Genomic DNA, 17,642 nt, shown 5'->3' with positions numbered 1-17,642 from the left:
TGTAATCTGAGGTAACCCTCTTCGCTGTCCACTACACCTCCAATTTTGGTGTCATCTGCAAACGTACTAACTGTACCTCTTATGCTCGCATCCAAATCATTTGTGTAAATGACAAAAAGTAGAGGACCCAGCACCGATCCTTGTGGCACTCCACTGATCACAGGCCTCCAGTCTGAAAAACAACTCTCCTCCACCACCCTCTGTCTTCTACCTTTTTGAGCCAGTTCTGTATCCAAATGGCTAGTTCTCCCTGTATTCATGAGATCTAACCTTGCTAATCAGTCTCCCATGGAGAACCTTGTTGACCGCCTTACTGAAGTCCATACCGATCACATCTATTGCTCTGCCCTCATCAATCATCTTTGTTACTTCAAAAAACTCAATCAAGTGTATGAGACATGATTTTTCCCCACACAAAGCCATGTTGACTATCCCTAATCAGTCCTTGCCTTTCCAAATACATGTACATCCTGTCCCTCAGGATTCCCTCCAACAACTTGCCCACCACCGAGGTCAGGCTCACCGGTCTATAGTCCCCTGGCTGGTCCTTACCACCCTTCTTAAACAGTGGCACCACGTTTGCCAACCTCCAGTCTTCCGGCACCTCACCTGTGACTATCGATGATACAAATATCTCAGCAAGAGGCCCAGCAATCACTTCTCTAGCTTCCCACAGAGTTCTCAAGTGCACCTGATCAGGTCCTGGGGATTTATCCACTTTTAACTATCTCAAGACATCCAGCACATCCTCCACTGTAATATGGACATTTTGCAAGATGTCACTATCTATTTCCCTACAGTCTATATCTTCCATATCCTTTCCACAGTAAATACTGATGCAAAATATTCATTTAGTATCTCCCCCATTTTCTGTGGCTCCACACACAGGCTGCCTTGCTGATCTTTGAGGGTTAACCTAGAAGTATTAAGTATCTAGAGCAGTAAGTAGTTTCAATAATTTAAGCACTTAGAAGCTGAACAGATTGGTTCTTTAACAAAGTGGGATGGAGTGGGGGGTGTAAAGCACAGGAATACACTTTTTTTATCTGTAGAAAAAGGTGACCTCGGGGTGCATTTTTACACAACACTTTTTAAAGGTAGTAGAACAAATTGAAAAGGCTGTAAAAACACATAGGATTGCTTGCCTTTATCAATAGAAGGAACAAAGTACAAAAGCAAAAAGGTTATGCTAAATTTTAAAACTCCTGTGAGGCTTCAACTGAAGAGTTTTAGCCAATCCTATGCACTGCGCATGTTAAGAGGGATTGCATCAATGTCTTGGAGAGGCTGCCGCAGACACTTAGTCGAATGATGAGGCATGCAAGGCTTAAGATATAAGAGTAGATTGCAGAATGTGCATTTTCCTTGAATCTCACTGAAATCAGATTTGATGGATTCAAAATCAAGATATTGATAGCTTTCATTATTTAATCTATTTCTATTGGCAAGAGTCAGTGACCTACCAATAGGTTTGAGTTCCAGATCATTTAGTATCACTATATTCAACAGGTAAGAGTTCCAAATAACCTGGAAGTCATGAATTTTAGATTATTGACAAAAATCGGAGGCAGTATGAGGAAGGTTTCTAGCCACATAGCATATTCTGATTTTGGGAAAGGACCACAAAGCAGATTCAATATTGACATTTTAAAAGGGAATTGATGAATACCTTGTTTTAAAAACTTGAAGAATGTGGGTGTTGCTGGCTGGAGAGACATTTATGATGAAGGGAGGGGAAAAGAGCAATGCTCAGCATTGTGATTAAAAGATAATACTCCAGGCATTTTTCAAAGACTCAAGGCCTAATTAGGGACAGTTAGTGTGGCTTTATGCAGTGCAGGTCATGTCTGTCTTATTAATTGATCACCTTCATCAACTCACTTCAATGAAGGTAGAGCAGTGAATGTTGTCTGCATGGATTTTAGTAAGGCTTTTGACTAGATAGGCTTTCCCCTTGGTAGGCTCTTTGAGAAGATTGCGATGTGTGGAATCTATGGTGACTTGGCTGCTTGGATTCAGAATGGGCTTGCATGTAAAAAGCCGAAGGTAGTGGTGGAAGGGTGTTTTTCTGGCTGGAGGTCTGAATAGTGGTGGTCTGTGGGAATCCATTCTGGGACGTCTGCTTGTCATACATTAAAAAAAATTCATTTGGATGAAAATGTAGATGGGTGGGTTAGTAAATTTGCAGACCCAAAAATTGGAGAGTTGAGGATAGCGTAGAAGGTTGTCGATACCGCAGGATATAGATCAGCTGCAGAGACGGGCAGAGAAATTATAGATGGAGCTTAATCTGGGCAAGTATGAGGTGCTGCACTCCAATGTTAAGGAAAAGCTTTGGAGAGGGTGCAGAAGAGGTTTATCAGGATGTAGTCTGGATTAGAGGATATGAGCTACAGGAGAGCAGAGAATATTAGGGTTATTTTCTCTGGAGCAGCAGAGGCTGAGGGGAGACCTGTAAAGTTGATAAAACAGAGGCACCAGTAGATTTGACAGTCAGAATCCACCCCACCCCACCCCACACCTTTCCTGGTGCATGGAGATGTCCTAATACTGGGGGGTAAGCATTTAAGATACAAGGGGGAAAGTTCAAAGGAGATGAAGGACAAGTTTTTTTTTTAGTGGTCGGAGTTGAACACATTGCTGGGGTGGTGGTGGAGGGAGATAAAATAGGGGCATTTAAGGGACTATTAGATAAGTATATGAATATGCAAGGAATGCAGGGCTATGGCCCACAAGCAGGCAGCGTGCAGTAGTTTAGTTTGTAATCATGTTCAGCACAACATTGTGGGCCAAAGGGCCTGTTCCTGTGCTGTACTGTTCTATGCTCCCCTCTGACCAGCTGCATTGCTCCATTCATATTTCTACCATTCATAGTTTCTATGTTGGAATTTATATCATACACTTGTGATATTGCAAGATATGTGTGAACACTAAGTTTTTCAGGCTGACAGCCTTGATATTTCTGTAGGTGAGGTTGTTCTTGAGCCCATTTGATTTTGCTGCTTCTGTCCTGTTTTCTGTTAAAGATCTAATTTTGGCAGTCCCAATTTGCTTACCACAGCTGCTCTCAGCACAACTGTCTATTTATCAACATGTTCTCATTTATTTCAATGATTCACTGCCCATTTGCTAAATTTTTCCTTATGGTTGTGGGGCTTCATTTGTGTAGATAAAACTCAACTTCCCGAATATAATGGCACTTAATGGGAGTACCATTTTTTTTTGGCACCAGTCAAGATACATAATTTTAGGAGTAGCAATAGTTCTTTTGGATCTCTCCTAATTTGCAATGTTTCTCCGTCCTCTGGCCAGAGACGCATCTTCACCTTGTTCACATTGTGCACATGAACTCCTGCAGGACTATATCATAGGCCGTTGCTTCATATAGTAAAAGATACAGTGACATCTTAAGTTAGCAACCACATTTGTAGCTGCCTTTCTCTGATGTGCGCACCATTGAAATGGGTTCACTTTTTGTGATGCCTTATGTTGGTGCTCGTGTTGGACACTCCAGTTGGGTTTGTGGTCTGAAGGAGGGCTTCCCCAACTCTGCTTTAATTCCAGTACAGGAGCAAATCACTCTAGATGCTGGAATCTGTACTGAAAACAACCAGTACTGCAGGTCTGAGCAGGTCAGACAGCTAACCGTGGAGAGAGCAAGCTAGCATTTAGAGTCTAGAGGACTCCATCAAAGCTGAAGTGAAGTGTGGAGGGGGTCAGCATGTATGCCATAGGTGGACGGGGAAGCAGTTGGTGCTGTTGAGGTGTACGGTGCTGGTGGAGAAAAGATGTTGATAGTTTAGGTTGTGATCAGAATGTGAGAATGGCAGAACAGTGTGCCTAACTACCAGATTTGAAAGAGAAGACAGGCCCATTGGGGTTAGGGGGAGTGGAGAGAGGACATGGTAACAGAATATGACAAGTAAAACTAAAAGGGAAGAAATGGGAATAAGTTCACAATCTGAAGGTGTTGAAATCAATAAGAAGTCCAGAAGACTGTAAAGTACCTAGTCTGAAGAAGAGATTTTCCTCCAGTTTACACTTTGATTCAGTAGAACACTGCCGTATGCCAAGGACAGATGAGTGGACGTGAGCAGGATGCTGTATTGAAATGACTCGTTGCAGGAAAGTCCGGGTCATGCTTGTGCACGTACTGGACGTATTCTGCAAAGCGGTCATCCAGTCTGCATTTAGTTTTCTCCAATATAGAGTAGGTTACATTGGATGCAGCAGATCCAATATACCAGATTGGAGGAGGTAGAGGTGAAATACTACTGCTCAGGCTTTTGGAAAGTGAGCAGGTAGGAGTTGCACCTTCTCTGGTTACATGAAGGTATATTGAAACTTTCCAGTTTCCTAACCTTAACTGCATCCAGTTACTATGGATGTCCAATCCCTCTATCTCCATCTTGCTCCAGGACAGTTTGTTAGCTCGGCTTGTTCCTTGTTCCCCTTGTCCTCACTTTTCATCCCACCAGCCTCCGTATTCAAAGGATCATTCTCGGCTATTTCAGATAACTCCAGCAGAATACCAGCACCAAACACATCTTCCCCTCTCCTCCTGCCTGCATTTAGCAGGGATTGTTCCCTCTGGGCCACCTAGTCCATTCCATAACCACCAGCACCACAGTACCTTCCCATTTAACCTCAGAAGGTGCAAAACCTGCCCCTTCACCCAGCTCAAAATCCAAGGGCATAAACCATCTTTCCAGGTGAAGCAGCATTTCACCTGTCCCTCCTTCAATCTTGTGTATTGTATTCGCTGCACCCAATGTGGCCTACTGTATATTGGAGAAACCAAACACATACTGGGTAACCGCTTTATAGAACGCATCTGGTCTGAGTGCAGGTGACCCAACCTTCCCCAAGCTGCTCATTTCAACAGTGTCCTGCTCACATGCCCACTTAACTACAGTGTTCCAGTCCATATAGCGCAAACTGGAGGAACACCATATCTTCAGACTAGACACATGACAGTCTTCTGGGCTAAATATTGACTTCAACACCTTTTTTAAATTGAACCGACTTCCATTTCTTCCCTTTTTTCTTTAATTTGTGTTCTCTGGCACCATGCTCCTCCCCCACTCCTGAGACTGTCTTCTCCTTCAAGCCTGGGAGTTAGACACATTGGGTGCTGGTGTCAAAAAGAATGGCAAAACAACACTCCACCCCCATAGCATAAATGCTTACCCCTCCAGCTGTGAAGAGTCACATAGACTCGAAACATTAGCTTGCTCTCTTCATGAATGCTGTGTGACTCGCTGCGATCTTCTGTATAGATTCCAGCATGGTCACAAGCCAAATTCTAGAATTGCAGTCACCAAGCCAGCAACAGCTTCAGTGAAGCTCTCTTGATCAAGTTAGCAGCCGCAAGCGCCCTTTAAAATTGTGCTTTTAATGGCCATTAAGGCATAATTGATATTGAGGCCTAATTCCTGCTCTTTAAAAATCTAGGTTTTTGATCTGTTGGCACCACTTCTGTTCCTGCTTTCACAATTCTCCCTCCTTCAGTCCTACAGTTCTTGCAATAGGCTAACTGTCAGTTTTTTTTCCCCTTTCTCAAGCCATGAAAGTAGGTCATAGTGTCAAAAGATTTAGCAAGTATCACCTATGGGGTGTGACAAAATCCTTGATTTGAATCAGTGTCTCTCTGGTCTCTTGTAAGAGTGCCTGCACCTAAGCTTTCAGTAATGATGTATGTGTAGAGATTAGGAATTGGCAGCATCATTCTGAACAGTGATGCCTTCCATCATAGCATACCTTAGTGATTTTCACTTTCAGTTGCCATGATTTTTTAAGCTTCACAAGTCCAGATTTGCTGAAGTAGATCATTTAGAAAATGAAAGAGAGGTGAGGTAAATGTAATCACGTTGCATAAACAAAGGTCTGTGTGGGTAAAACAGATGGAATTTTTCCCAGTGACTCTTGATCTGTTCTTTCCTTACAGTGATTACGCTGCAGATGAAATAACTCACTGCATTCGACCTCAAGATATCAGGGAGCGGAGGGCTGTTATAATACTACGGAAGTAAGAGCTTATCATTTTCTTTTGAGTTGCACTTTTTAACACCAACCATTGTGCTCTTCTGTTTGCTGAATTTTGTTTTTTTAAATCTTTCTATCCCTTCTCATTGTAATTGTTGAATAACTAAAAGAATGAGATATGAAGCTAAAGAAGTTGGTTTTGCCCCTGATCACAAGTAGAGTTTTCTGTCAGTCATAGATGTATAGCATGGAAACAGGCCCTTCAGTCCAACTCGTCCATGCCAACCAGACATCCTAAGCTCATCTAGTCTCATTTGCCAGCGCTTGGCCAATATCCCTCTAGGGCAGCATTTGAGGAGCAGGAAAATTGATTTTTCGGGCCAGAGCCCTCCTTCAGGAACTCATCAGGAAGGGCTCCAGTCCGAAACGTCAATTTTCCTGCTCCTCTGATGCTGCCTGCTGTGTTTTACCAGCAGCGCACACTCAACTGTGATCTCCAGCATCTGCAGATCTCATTGTCTAAGTAAAAACAAGGGCTGCAGATGCTGAAACCAGATTCTAGATTAGTGGTGCTAATCACAGCAGTTCAGGCAGCATCTGAGGAGCAGGAAAATCGATGTTTTGGGCAAAAGCCCTTCATCAGGAATAGAGGCAGAGTGCCTGAAGGGTGGAGAGATAAATGAGAGGAGGGTGGGGAGAAAGCATTGTCTCCATATCCCTCTAAACCCTTCCTATTCATATACCCTCTTAAATGTTGTGATTGTACTAGTCTCCTCCCCCTTCTTCTGGCAGCTCGTGCCATACACATGCCACCCTTTGAATGAAAACATTGCCCCTTGGATCTCTTTTAAATCTTTCTCCTCTCACCTTAAACCTATGCCCTAGAGTTTTGGAACGCCCCCCCCCCCAACACCGAAAAAGACCTATCCATGTGCCTTGTGGTTTTATAAACCCCTACAAGATCATCCCTAAGCATCTGACACTCCAGGGAAAACAGCCCCAGCCTGTTCAGCCTCTCCCTGTAGCTCAAACCCTCCAACCTCTGCAACATCCTTGTAAATCTTTTCAAGTTTCACAACATCCTTCCAATAGACCGGGAAACCAGAATTGCGCACACTATTCCAAAAGTGCTTTGACTAATAAAGGAAAGCATACCATAAGCTACCTTCACTATCCTATCTACCTGCAACTCCACTTTCAAGGACCTATGAGTCTGCACTCCAAGGTCTTTGTTCCGCAACACTCCCCAGGATTTTACCATTAAGTCTATACTTCCTGTCCTATTTTGCCTTTCCAAAATGCAGCGCAAGTTTTTTTTAAAATGTTAGACTTGCAATCCTAATCATGGTTTCAGTTTCTTGAATTGTTTACTCAGTCTTTCGCTCACTGGGAGAGAGACAGTAAATGCAATGGATGTTAGTCTAGATAGAGATCCAAACATCATCACTGTGCTGCCCACTTAGTTGCAAACGTCATTGGAGACTCTTGAGTCAGCCATAAACCCACATCATCTCTCATTAGTGTCAGACATTTTGCATTTAATCCATCTGCCTCTGTATGTCTTGTATTTTGTTTCTGCTTGAGATATGAGCCTTGCTGACTAGAAGAATTTTAGGATACACGAGCAGAAGGAGGCCAATCAGCCCATTTTTGTCTGCTCCACCATTTCGAGATCACCGTGATCTGATAATCTTAAACTCCACTTTTTTGCCCTTTTCCTATAATTCTATTCCCTTTTGAGCAAAAGTCTGTCTACCTCAGTCTTTGTTATTCTTAATGATCCAGTCTCAACAACTCTGTAGTTTAAAAGAAATGCACAGATTTGCCATCCTCTGAAAAAAATTCCTCCTCCTCCTCTGCATCTTGTGTAACTCCTAATTATGCCCTCTAATCCTAGACACTCCCATAAGAGAAAATAATTGGCATATCTACACTCAGTCCCTTAAGAATCTTGTTTCAATTAGATTGATCTTCATTCTTCCATATTCCAATGAGTACAGGCCGAAGCTCTGCTCATAAGATAGTCCCTCCATATTCTGCATCAGCTTTATGACCCTTCTCTGAACTTCAATTTCAATGTAGCTCCTTTTAAATAAGGGGCACAAAACTGTTCGTAGTATTCCAACTGCCCTGAGTAGTGCTTTGTACAACTTTAGCTAAAACTCAATTCCCTTTGAAATAAAGGCCAACATTTCATTTGCCTGCCGCTTTACCTGCTGGACTTGGATGTTACATTTTTGTTTTTGAGCGAGGACTCTTAAACACCCCCTGTTCTGTAGCTTTCTGTTGTGTTTCTCCATTTAGATTAGATTCAGCCCATCTATTCTTCTTGCCAAAGTGCATAACCTCACATTTACCCCATATTTCATCTGGCAAAATTTTGCCCACTTGCTTAAACTTTCTATATCTCTCTGCAGATCCCTTGTGTCGTCCTTTTGGTCTCTGTGGAATTTGCACATTCTCCCTGCATCTGCGTGGGTTTCTTCCCACAGTCCAAAGATGTGCAGATTAGGTGAATTGACCATGCTAAATTTGCCCATAGTGTTCAAGGATGTGTCGTTAGGTGCATTAGTCAGGAGTAAATATAGGGGAATGGGTCTGGCTGGGTTACTCTTCAGAGGGTCGGTGTGGACTTGTTGGGTCAAAAGGCCTGTTTCAACACCTAAAGGGATTCTTTGATTCTATGATCCTCACCACTTCCCTTCCTACCTATCTTTATGCATAGCCTTTCATTTTCCTACATTTTATTCCAAGTCAGCCTGGTGTATGACATGAAGGGGTAAAAACAATGACTGCAGATGCTGGAAACCAAATACTGGATTAGTGGTGCTGGAAGAGCACAGCAGTTCAGGCAGCATCCAAGTAGCTTTGAAATCGACGTTTCGGGCAAAAGCCCTTCATCAGGATTCCTGATGAAGGGCTTTTGCCCAAAACGTCGATTTCGAAGCTACTTGGATGCTGCCTGAACTGCTGTGCTCTTCCAGCACCACTAATCCAGTATATGACATGAAGGGGCCATTTGCAGGTGGTACTGTTGCCCTCTCCCTTCTAGGGAGGTAGAGGTGACTGATTTGAACCATGCTGTCGAAAAGCCTTGCTGTGTTGTCACAGCTGATATAGAGGTGATCTACACTGCTCCTACTGCATTGGGAGTTAGAATGAGTGAATATTGGAAATGGTGGTTTGGATACCAGGTTCTTGCATTAGGCTAGGGGAGAGTATTCTATTACAGTCCACATTTGTGCCTTGTAGATGGTGGACAGGTTTTGTATAGTGTGACAACGCTGTGATTTTAAGAGGTTTTTAATCCTTGTATTATAACGAGAGGTTGAGACAGAGTTGCTGAGCAATCTGCTCAAAGCCAGTCGTGTGAACAACTTGAGGCCTTTTTTTTTCTTTTAGTTGGAATAATTGAAGCTGCTGAATGGGTGAGGTTAAGCTCTCACAGAACTAGGATTTTTAGTTCGTCTTCTGCAGTTGCTGGGTCTTGAAGCTGGATGTGGAAACTTTTTTTTTCTCCCCCCTCTCTCAGCTGAAAGCTGTGGTTTTCTTCGTGTTGCTAGAATTGCATGTGAGACCATTTGTTTTTGCCAAGGATGTATTTGAGATGTTACTATGTTGAAACAGTTAATCAGTTGTGTGTTTATATTACATTTTTTTAAGCATTTCAATAATTACAATTAAACCAATTCTTTTTATTTTGTCTGTATTTTAACTGTAGTGTAAAAAGTGTTTTGCTTAATGTCAGTAGTTTGACCAGTTAGTCAGTAAATTGCATCTGAAATGCAACACCATATACATACTTTGAAAATGAGAAAGTTGTGGTCTCGGCTACCCTAATAGATTTTGAGGGGGTTTGGTCTGGTCCGTAACAGGGAGTCAGATGAGTTAATAGCCTAGCCGCTGCTGTTGAGGTCACAGTCTGTATGGCTGCACAGTTCGGTTTCTGGTCACTGATAACTCCCATGATAACAGTGGGGAAATTGGTAATAATGCCATGAAAAGCCATGAGGAAATGGTTTGCTTCTCCCTTGAAGGGAGGTCAGCAATGACCATCTATGTTACTTGCTACTCCCCTCAAGCATAAATATTATTCAGGTTTTGAAATATATTTACAAGGACTGTTTCATGATCTGAGAAATCATGAGTTGTGCTCATCTTTATATGATCATGAGCATGATTGATTTCCAATAACCGCACCATCTTCCTTTATGCTGCATATGATTCCAAATGGCAGAGAATTTCCCCCAATTGATGCCAGTTTTGCAAGGGTTCTTTGCCATTCTCTACTAAATGCTATCTTGATGTCAGGAAGATTCATTCTCACCTTTCCTTTGTAGCTCAGCTCTTTTGTCTTTGTTGGGACCAAGGATGTAATGAGATCCCCATGGCAGAAACCAAACTGTCATTTGAGCAGGTTACTGATTAGCGAGAACCACCTGATAACAGTTGATGAACCTTTCCATCACGTTACTGATGGTGAATACACTAAAATATTAATTGCTGTGGTTAAACTTATTCTGTTTTTTTGTGGACAGTACACATCATATAATGTGGAATATTGCCTCATTAGATGCCAGTGTTTTAGCTGTATTGGAACACTTTCTAGGGACACTGCTAATTCTATAGCACATTGAGACAATTAGTATTATTGCTGGAATGTTGCTGGGATTGTAGCCTCTGCAATAGCCACTGCTTTCTGCTTTTTCTTTATCACCCAGAGTGAATTAAATTGGGTCAAAACTGGCATGTGTGATGCTGAGGAGGTTGAGGTAGATCATCCACACCAATTGTGGTTGAAGATTACTGCAAATGCTTTGGCTGTTTCTTTTACACTTTAGTGAGCTTCCCCATCATTAAGCGTGGGGAAATTTTGTGAAGTTGGTTCCTCCATTTGGTTATTTAATTGTCCACTACAACTTGTAACACATGTGGCATGATTGCAGAGCTTGGATCTAATCTGTTTGTCAGCCTGCAGCACCTCGTGCATGCCCAGTTATGAATTGCTGGATCAGCTATTGATTCATACAGCATAGAAACAGACCCTTCAGTTCAAACAGTCCATGCCAAACATGATCCCAAACTAAATTATTCCCACCTGCCTGTTCCAGGCCCAATCCCTCCAGACCTTTCCTATTCATGTATCCACCTAAAATGTCTTTTCAGAGAAGTTGTAATTGTACCTGCATCCATAGCTTCCTCAAAGTTTATTTCATGTGCACATCACCCTCTTTTTTTAAAAAAAAAATTTGTCTCGTACCTCCTGAATCTTTCTCCTCTCACCTTTAAAAGTGTGCCCTCTAGTCTTGAAATTCCTAATCTTGGGGGAAAAGACAACTACCATCAACTCTATATCTGTACTCATTATTATTTTATAAACTGCTATCAGACCACCTCTCTACCTCCTAAGCTCCAGTGGAAAAAGGGCTATCCAGCCTTTCTTTATAACTCAAACCTTCCATACCTGGCAACATCCTGTAAATCTCTTCTGAACCCTCTTCAGCTAGATAAAGCCTTCCTATAAATCAAACTCTATCCCATTTTAGTTCAGTGTTAGTGCCATGCAACACACTGAAGGTGAGATATTGTCTCCCCAAGGATTGTTAGTGATCATCCCAGCTCATACTGTCATGTATATATTTATCCATGACTGGTAGATTATTGAGAATGTGGTTGTAGGATTTTCCCTGTTTAGTTCCATCTGCCACAGACATAATCTAACAGCTTTTGTTCTTTAGGATTCAACTTACTTTTTACTTGTGCTACCAAGTCATTCTTGGTGATGGATTGATGTATTTTATCTCCATTACACTCTGTGGCATTGCTGCCATTGATGGATGTTCTGATTGCTCTCCACTATAAGAGTCCTGATCCATCAGCTGTACTGAGTGCAAAAGTTGATAATTAGCTGGAGATTTCCTTACTCATGTTTGACCTGATGACATGAGACTTGATGAGTCCAGAGACAATATTAAACATTCCTCCCACGTACCATTATGCATCTGGTGGTAGGTCATAATCAGGCACAATAATGGTGGTGAGGTATGTGCAGTGAACTAGTATTAGACAGTCAGGCTTACAATAGTCATGCGGGACAGCTCTCCTAATTTTTGACAGATTCCTAGATGTTAGTAATGACAATACTGCAAAGTGATAATGCTGATTTGCTGTTGGCATTTCTGCTGCCAAAGTCAATCAGTTTTATACAACAGAGTTGCTTTCTAGACTATTTCAGAGGGGGTTTGAGTTAACTGGCTGGGTTTTTATTGTCATCCTGTTTCCCTATTCTCATATTAGTCGAAGCAAACACTTGGAGACATAGTATGGCTCTACCTCCTTTTTGTTTCATGCCATGGAGACAGTGCGATCACCCATGTACACAAAGACATGAGATCTTTGTCTTCTCTCAAACAGCAGATTCTAAAGGAATTATATAGTCACTTACAGGAAGCAGCATCCAAATAAGGTCACATCTATATTGATTGAGTGACAGTTACAATCAGCGATCATCAACAGTAAAACTTAAGTCATCTGGCATTACACATTGGATAGTCCTCACCTCGTTAACTGGCATTATACAGTGGATATTCATTACTTTGTTAAACCACTACCCTTGCCTCATTGATCAGATAAAAACTTGCAGTAAACAAAGTCATGCTAGCTGAGCCTTTGTCACACAACCCAAAACATAACTGTTTCCCTACTGCTCATACTTTATACACTTTCTCATTACAAAAGTTGACTATGGTTTATAGGTCACAATTAAGTTGGCTTCTAATTACAAGTTTATTGATTAAATTAAAATTCTACCAGCTACCCTTGTTGGGATTTGAAACCACATGTACAGAGCAATATTCTGGGGATCTGGATTACTAGACCAGTGATAGTACCATCATGCCACCACCTCCTGACCATGTGTGTCTCCACAAATACATGCAAACAGTGTGTCTTATGAGAATGTTGTTTTAAGAACCTGTACTACACACTACCCTGGTGAGATGTGATGTTGTGAAGTTCTACACCAGTCATGTTCAATGACCAAATTTGCTCAGTTGTGTAATTTTGTTTTCTGTTGTACCTGTACTTTGCTCCACAGAACAAGGACAGATGCCCCACGTTTGGAGTCAAAATTATTAACAAGCTCAGTGTTACCAGTTCACATGTCTAACAGACTGTCCAACAGTGACCGATACCAAGTGGTACTAAAACAGAAACGGTCTCATCGGAAAGCAGATCCAGATGCTGCGCACAGGTAAGAAAGAAAACAAGTTGTATAGTGAGCAAGTCGCGTGCTGGGGAATATCAGTGAGTGTTCTTTTTTAAGCTTTCCCACAGTAAATGTGTGAATGCACTGCATGATATATGTTCTTGATAGACAATGGGTCCGCTGGACTCGGTTATGTTTTAGAATATCCAAATTCTCAACAACCAGTCACACTTTTATACGTAGTAAAACAAAGTACAGATGAACCTCGATTATCCGGCATTTATTGTCCGAATATCTGATTATCCGGCAAGATCGCAAAGTCCTGATGGTTGGCTAAACTGTTATCCAGCATTCGATTTAACTGGATGAAATTCTCCCTGCCTCAGATAATAGAGGTTACTTTGTAACTGGTTTGTGCTCAGCAGGATTCCATAATCAGCAATGAAAGGTATTAGCATTTAATTTGTTTTGTTGGACAAGGTTCCCCATGGGAGACCGGTTAGCAAGGTTAGAGTTCATGGAATGCAAGGAGAACTTGCTATTTGGATACAGAACTGGCTCGAAGGTAGAATATAGAGGATGGTGGTGGAGGGTTGTTTTTCAGATTGGAGGTCTGTGACCAGTGGAGTGCCACAAGGATCGGTATTGAGTCCATTACGTTTCGTCATTTATATAAATGATTCGGATGTGAACATAGGAGGTATAGTTGGTAAGTTTGCAAATGACGCCAAAATTGGAGGTGTAGTGGACAGCGAAGAGGGTTACCTCAGATTACAACGGGATCTTGATCAGATGGGCCAATGGGTTGAGGAGTGGCAGATGAAGTTTAATTTAGATAAATGCAAGATGTTGCATTTTGGGAAAGCAAATCTTAGCAGGACTTTTACACCTTAATGGTAAGGTCCTTGGGAGTGTTGCTGAACAGAGACCTTGGAGTGCAGGTTCATAGCTCCTTGGAAGTGGAGTCACAGATAGGATAGTGATGATGTTGTTTGGCATGCTTTCCTTTATTGGTCAGAGCATTGAGTATAGGAGTTGAAAGGTCATGTTGCAGCTGTACAGGACATTGGTTAGGGCCCTTTTGGAATATTGTGTACAATTCTGGTCTGGTCTTCCTATCAGAAAGATGTTGTGAAACTTGGAAGGGTTCAGAAAAGATTTACAAGGATGTTGCCAGGGTTGGAGGATTTGATCTACAGGGAGAGGCTGGACAGGCTGGGGCTGTTTTCCCTGGAGCGTCGGAGGCTGTGAGGGGTGACTTCATAGAGGTTTATATAATTATGAAAGGCATGGATTGGATAGATAGACAAGGTTGGTGAGTCCAGAACCAGAGGGCATAGGTTTAGGGTGAAAGAGGAAAGATATAAAAGAGACCTAAAGTGGGCAATGTTTTCATGCAGGAGGTATATATGAAATGGGCTGCTAGAGGAAGTGGTGGAGGCTGGTACAATTGCAACACTTAAGAGGCATCTGGATGGGTATATGAATAGGAAGGGTTTAGAGGGGTATGGGCCAAGTGCTGGCAAATAGGACTAGATTAGGTGGGATATCTGGTTGGCATTGCCAATTTAGACTGAGGTCTTTTTCCACACTACATCTGACTTTAGTTGAAGAGTAAATGTTCTTAGAGATGTGAAGAACTTAATGCTCCCCTTTTAAAAAATACTCTGCAATCTTTTATGCCCCGACTTTAGGAGATGAGTTCTCTCTTAAATCCCTTATTTCAAGGGGCCACCTTTTAAGATTAGATTACTTAGTGTGGAAACAGGCCCTTCGGCCCAACAAGTCCACACCGACCCGCCAAAGCACAACCCACCCATACCCTTACATTTACCCCTTGCATAACACTACGGAAAATTTAGCATGACCAATTCACCTGACCTGCACATCTTTGGACTGTGGGAGGAAACCCACGCAGACACTGGGAGAATGTGCAAACTCCACACGGTAGGTCGCCTGAGGTGGGAATTGAACCCGGGTCTCTGGCGCTATGAGGCAGCAGTGCTAACCACTGAGCCACTGTGCCGCCCACTAAGTCCAAATGCAAGGCAGTGTCAGCACAGTTTGTGCTGTTCCAAAATGGTGCTTGAACCCACTGTGAAGATAGCCATTCTCAGCCAATTTGTAATGAGGAATAGTGTTGTGTGTTGCTGGAAAAGTAAGGAAAGCTTTCCTTACCTGTACCTCTAGCAATGTCTTCTACTGCAGCTGTTGCACCTGATGTGACCACCTCTACATTGGGGAGACAGGACGCTGCCTTGCAGATCGTTTCAAAGAACATCTCTGGGACACCCACACCCACAAACCCCACTGCCCCATGGCTGAAGACTTTAACTCCCCCTCCCACTCAGTCAAGGACAAGCAGGTCCTGGGCTGGCTCCACCGCCAAACCATTACTACCTGATCCCTGGAGGAAGAATGCCTCAGTCCGCCTTGGGACCCTGCAACCAACTCGGGATAAATGTGGATTTCAACATCTTCCTCGTTTCCCCTCCCCCTGACATTATTCCAGTTTGAAACCTCCAAGTCAGCACTGCCCTCCTGACCTGTCCATCATGCTTCGCTCTTCTATTTCTCTTCTTCCCCCCCCCCCCCCCCCCCCCCCAACCTAACACCTTTCGCCTCGCCTTCATCCACCTATTGCTTTTTCAGCTACCTTCCCCCACCCCCTTCCCATTTATCTCTCAGCCCCTGGCCAACAAGCCTCATTCCTGATGAAGGGCTTATACCTGAAATATCAATTCTCCTCCTTGGATGCTGCCTGATCTGCTGTGATGGGAGCAATTTGTCCTCTTCTTTTACTTCCCTGAAAAGTTACTGACAGCTGAGTAGCAATGTTGGCTGAGTTGAGGATTGAACTTGATTGTAAGATTCACGAGGATCTTACAATCTGTGTACACAAGACATGGGGTCCAAATAGGCAAGACTTCATATAGATAGAAAAGATCCCACTAGGTCAGCAACCTGTGGAGAATTGTCAATTCATGATTTAACTTGTTATACAGCTGAATATATCTTAAAGATTATAACGCCTGTGTTATTGGGAATGATGTGGAATGTTAACGTGAGCCTTGTTTCCTTTTCAAAGGCCAAGGATTTTAGAGATGGACAAAGAGGAGAATCGGCGATCTGTGATTTTGCCAAAACACCGCAGGAGGAGTGACTGTGCTTCAGAAAATTACTGGAGAAAGACACACGATTGTGTAGATGATGAGGATGAGGAGGGTGATGATGGTGGAGGAATAGATAGTCCAGTTCGAAAAGTTAAAATGCGACGACACTGATTGGGAAGGGAAGAGAAAATGGAACTTTAACTTGAAGGCTGATGGACAAAAGTGCACTACTCAGTTCTAAATGGAACAGCTCAACAGTAACTGCAAATTCAAAGAGGAAAATGTTTTTTAAAAAATACAAGAAAAAAGGATTTTATTGAACTGAGGTTAGAAAACGGCAGGAGATTGCCATTAGTTTGCAGGCAGGTGGCCTCTGTGTTTCATTCAACCTTTTGTTATTGGGTAATGTTGTATAGCCTATTTTCCCTTCTTTGTTTTATGTATTTAAAACCCAAAAAAACATGCACATCTTTGTGCGTGTGAAAACAAAGTGTTTAAAAATATATTAATTAATTTTCTTTTTAAAAATGAGAAGCTACTTTTTTTTGTTGAAATGAGAAGCAGCCACTGTATCATGGTATCATGTGCTTCTTCAAACTTCAGCGCTTCCATCGTTAGGGTTGCAAAGTCCCTAAACTTTAGATATATTGTTGCTGAGGAACTCTTACTGAGGAATTTATTTCCTTTATAGGGGGAAGGAAAAACACAGTTGTGTTGACTTGTAACAAAGTTGTACAGTTCTGAAAAGACAGTTTAAAATGTACGCAAATGATTAAAAAGTTATGTAAATGAAAATAGGTATTTTATGTAAAAAATAAAATAAAAAACTTTTAATTTGGGTAACTGTCAAAAGGAGAGTTTGACTGTCAACAGGGTCTTTACCTTGGATGCTTACTTTATTTCTTGTACAAAAGCTAAATTTGATTAAATGCAAAGCGCACCACTTTAACCTGTGTGATTTATGTCTAAATGTATTTTGAATTAAGTTGATTTTTAATGCAATGAATAATATGCAAACTAAGTTTTTTGATGAACCCTAGTCAAGAATGTTATGACACATCTGTGGAGCAGGTCTGTCTTGAACTGAAGCCTCCAGGTTCAAACCATGTGGAAAGTATTCTAAAACTGGCCAACAGTTTGATCCACCCCTTTTGCTTGCTTGCTTGGGAAGAGGATTATTTTGCTCCTGTATGTTTGTTAGTTGTTTTTAAAAAATGTTAATGCTGCTTGAGGACAAGATGGGAGTCAGCTGTAAAGATTCTCACTTAGATAACAATAGGTTGATGACTAGATTGGGACAGCCACAACTCTTACCATAGTTGATAATTAATACTGTT

The 17,642-nt window shown here is 42.0% G+C and overlaps 1 protein-coding gene across 2 annotated transcripts in view; it reads left to right on the top strand.

The window, feature by feature from the left end:
• alkbh5 (alkB homolog 5, RNA demethylase) overlaps positions 1 to 17,254 on the top strand; it is a 35,379-nt gene extending 18,125 nt beyond the window's left edge. Inside the window, exons 2-4 of one of the 2 annotated variants that reach the window (XM_072559555.1) lie at positions 5,948 to 6,028; positions 13,082 to 13,237; positions 16,281 to 17,254. In XM_072559555.1, the coding sequence (XP_072415656.1) occupies positions 5,948 to 6,028; positions 13,082 to 13,237; positions 16,281 to 16,476 (433 nt within the window). In that variant the 3' untranslated portion in view covers positions 16,477 to 17,254. The remainder of the gene's footprint in view (positions 1 to 5,947; positions 6,029 to 13,081; positions 13,238 to 16,280) is intronic. The other variant, XM_072559556.1, reaches the window with a different exon arrangement.
• The last annotated feature ends 388 nt before the right edge of the window (positions 17,255 to 17,642 follow it).

This window comes from Chiloscyllium punctatum, chromosome 40 (assembly GCF_047496795.1).
Source record: "Chiloscyllium punctatum isolate Juve2018m chromosome 40, sChiPun1.3, whole genome shotgun sequence".
In the NCBI taxonomy this organism is placed as follows: domain Eukaryota; kingdom Metazoa; phylum Chordata; class Chondrichthyes; order Orectolobiformes; family Hemiscylliidae; genus Chiloscyllium; species Chiloscyllium punctatum.
This window is presented reverse-complemented; position numbering and strand designations above follow the sequence as displayed.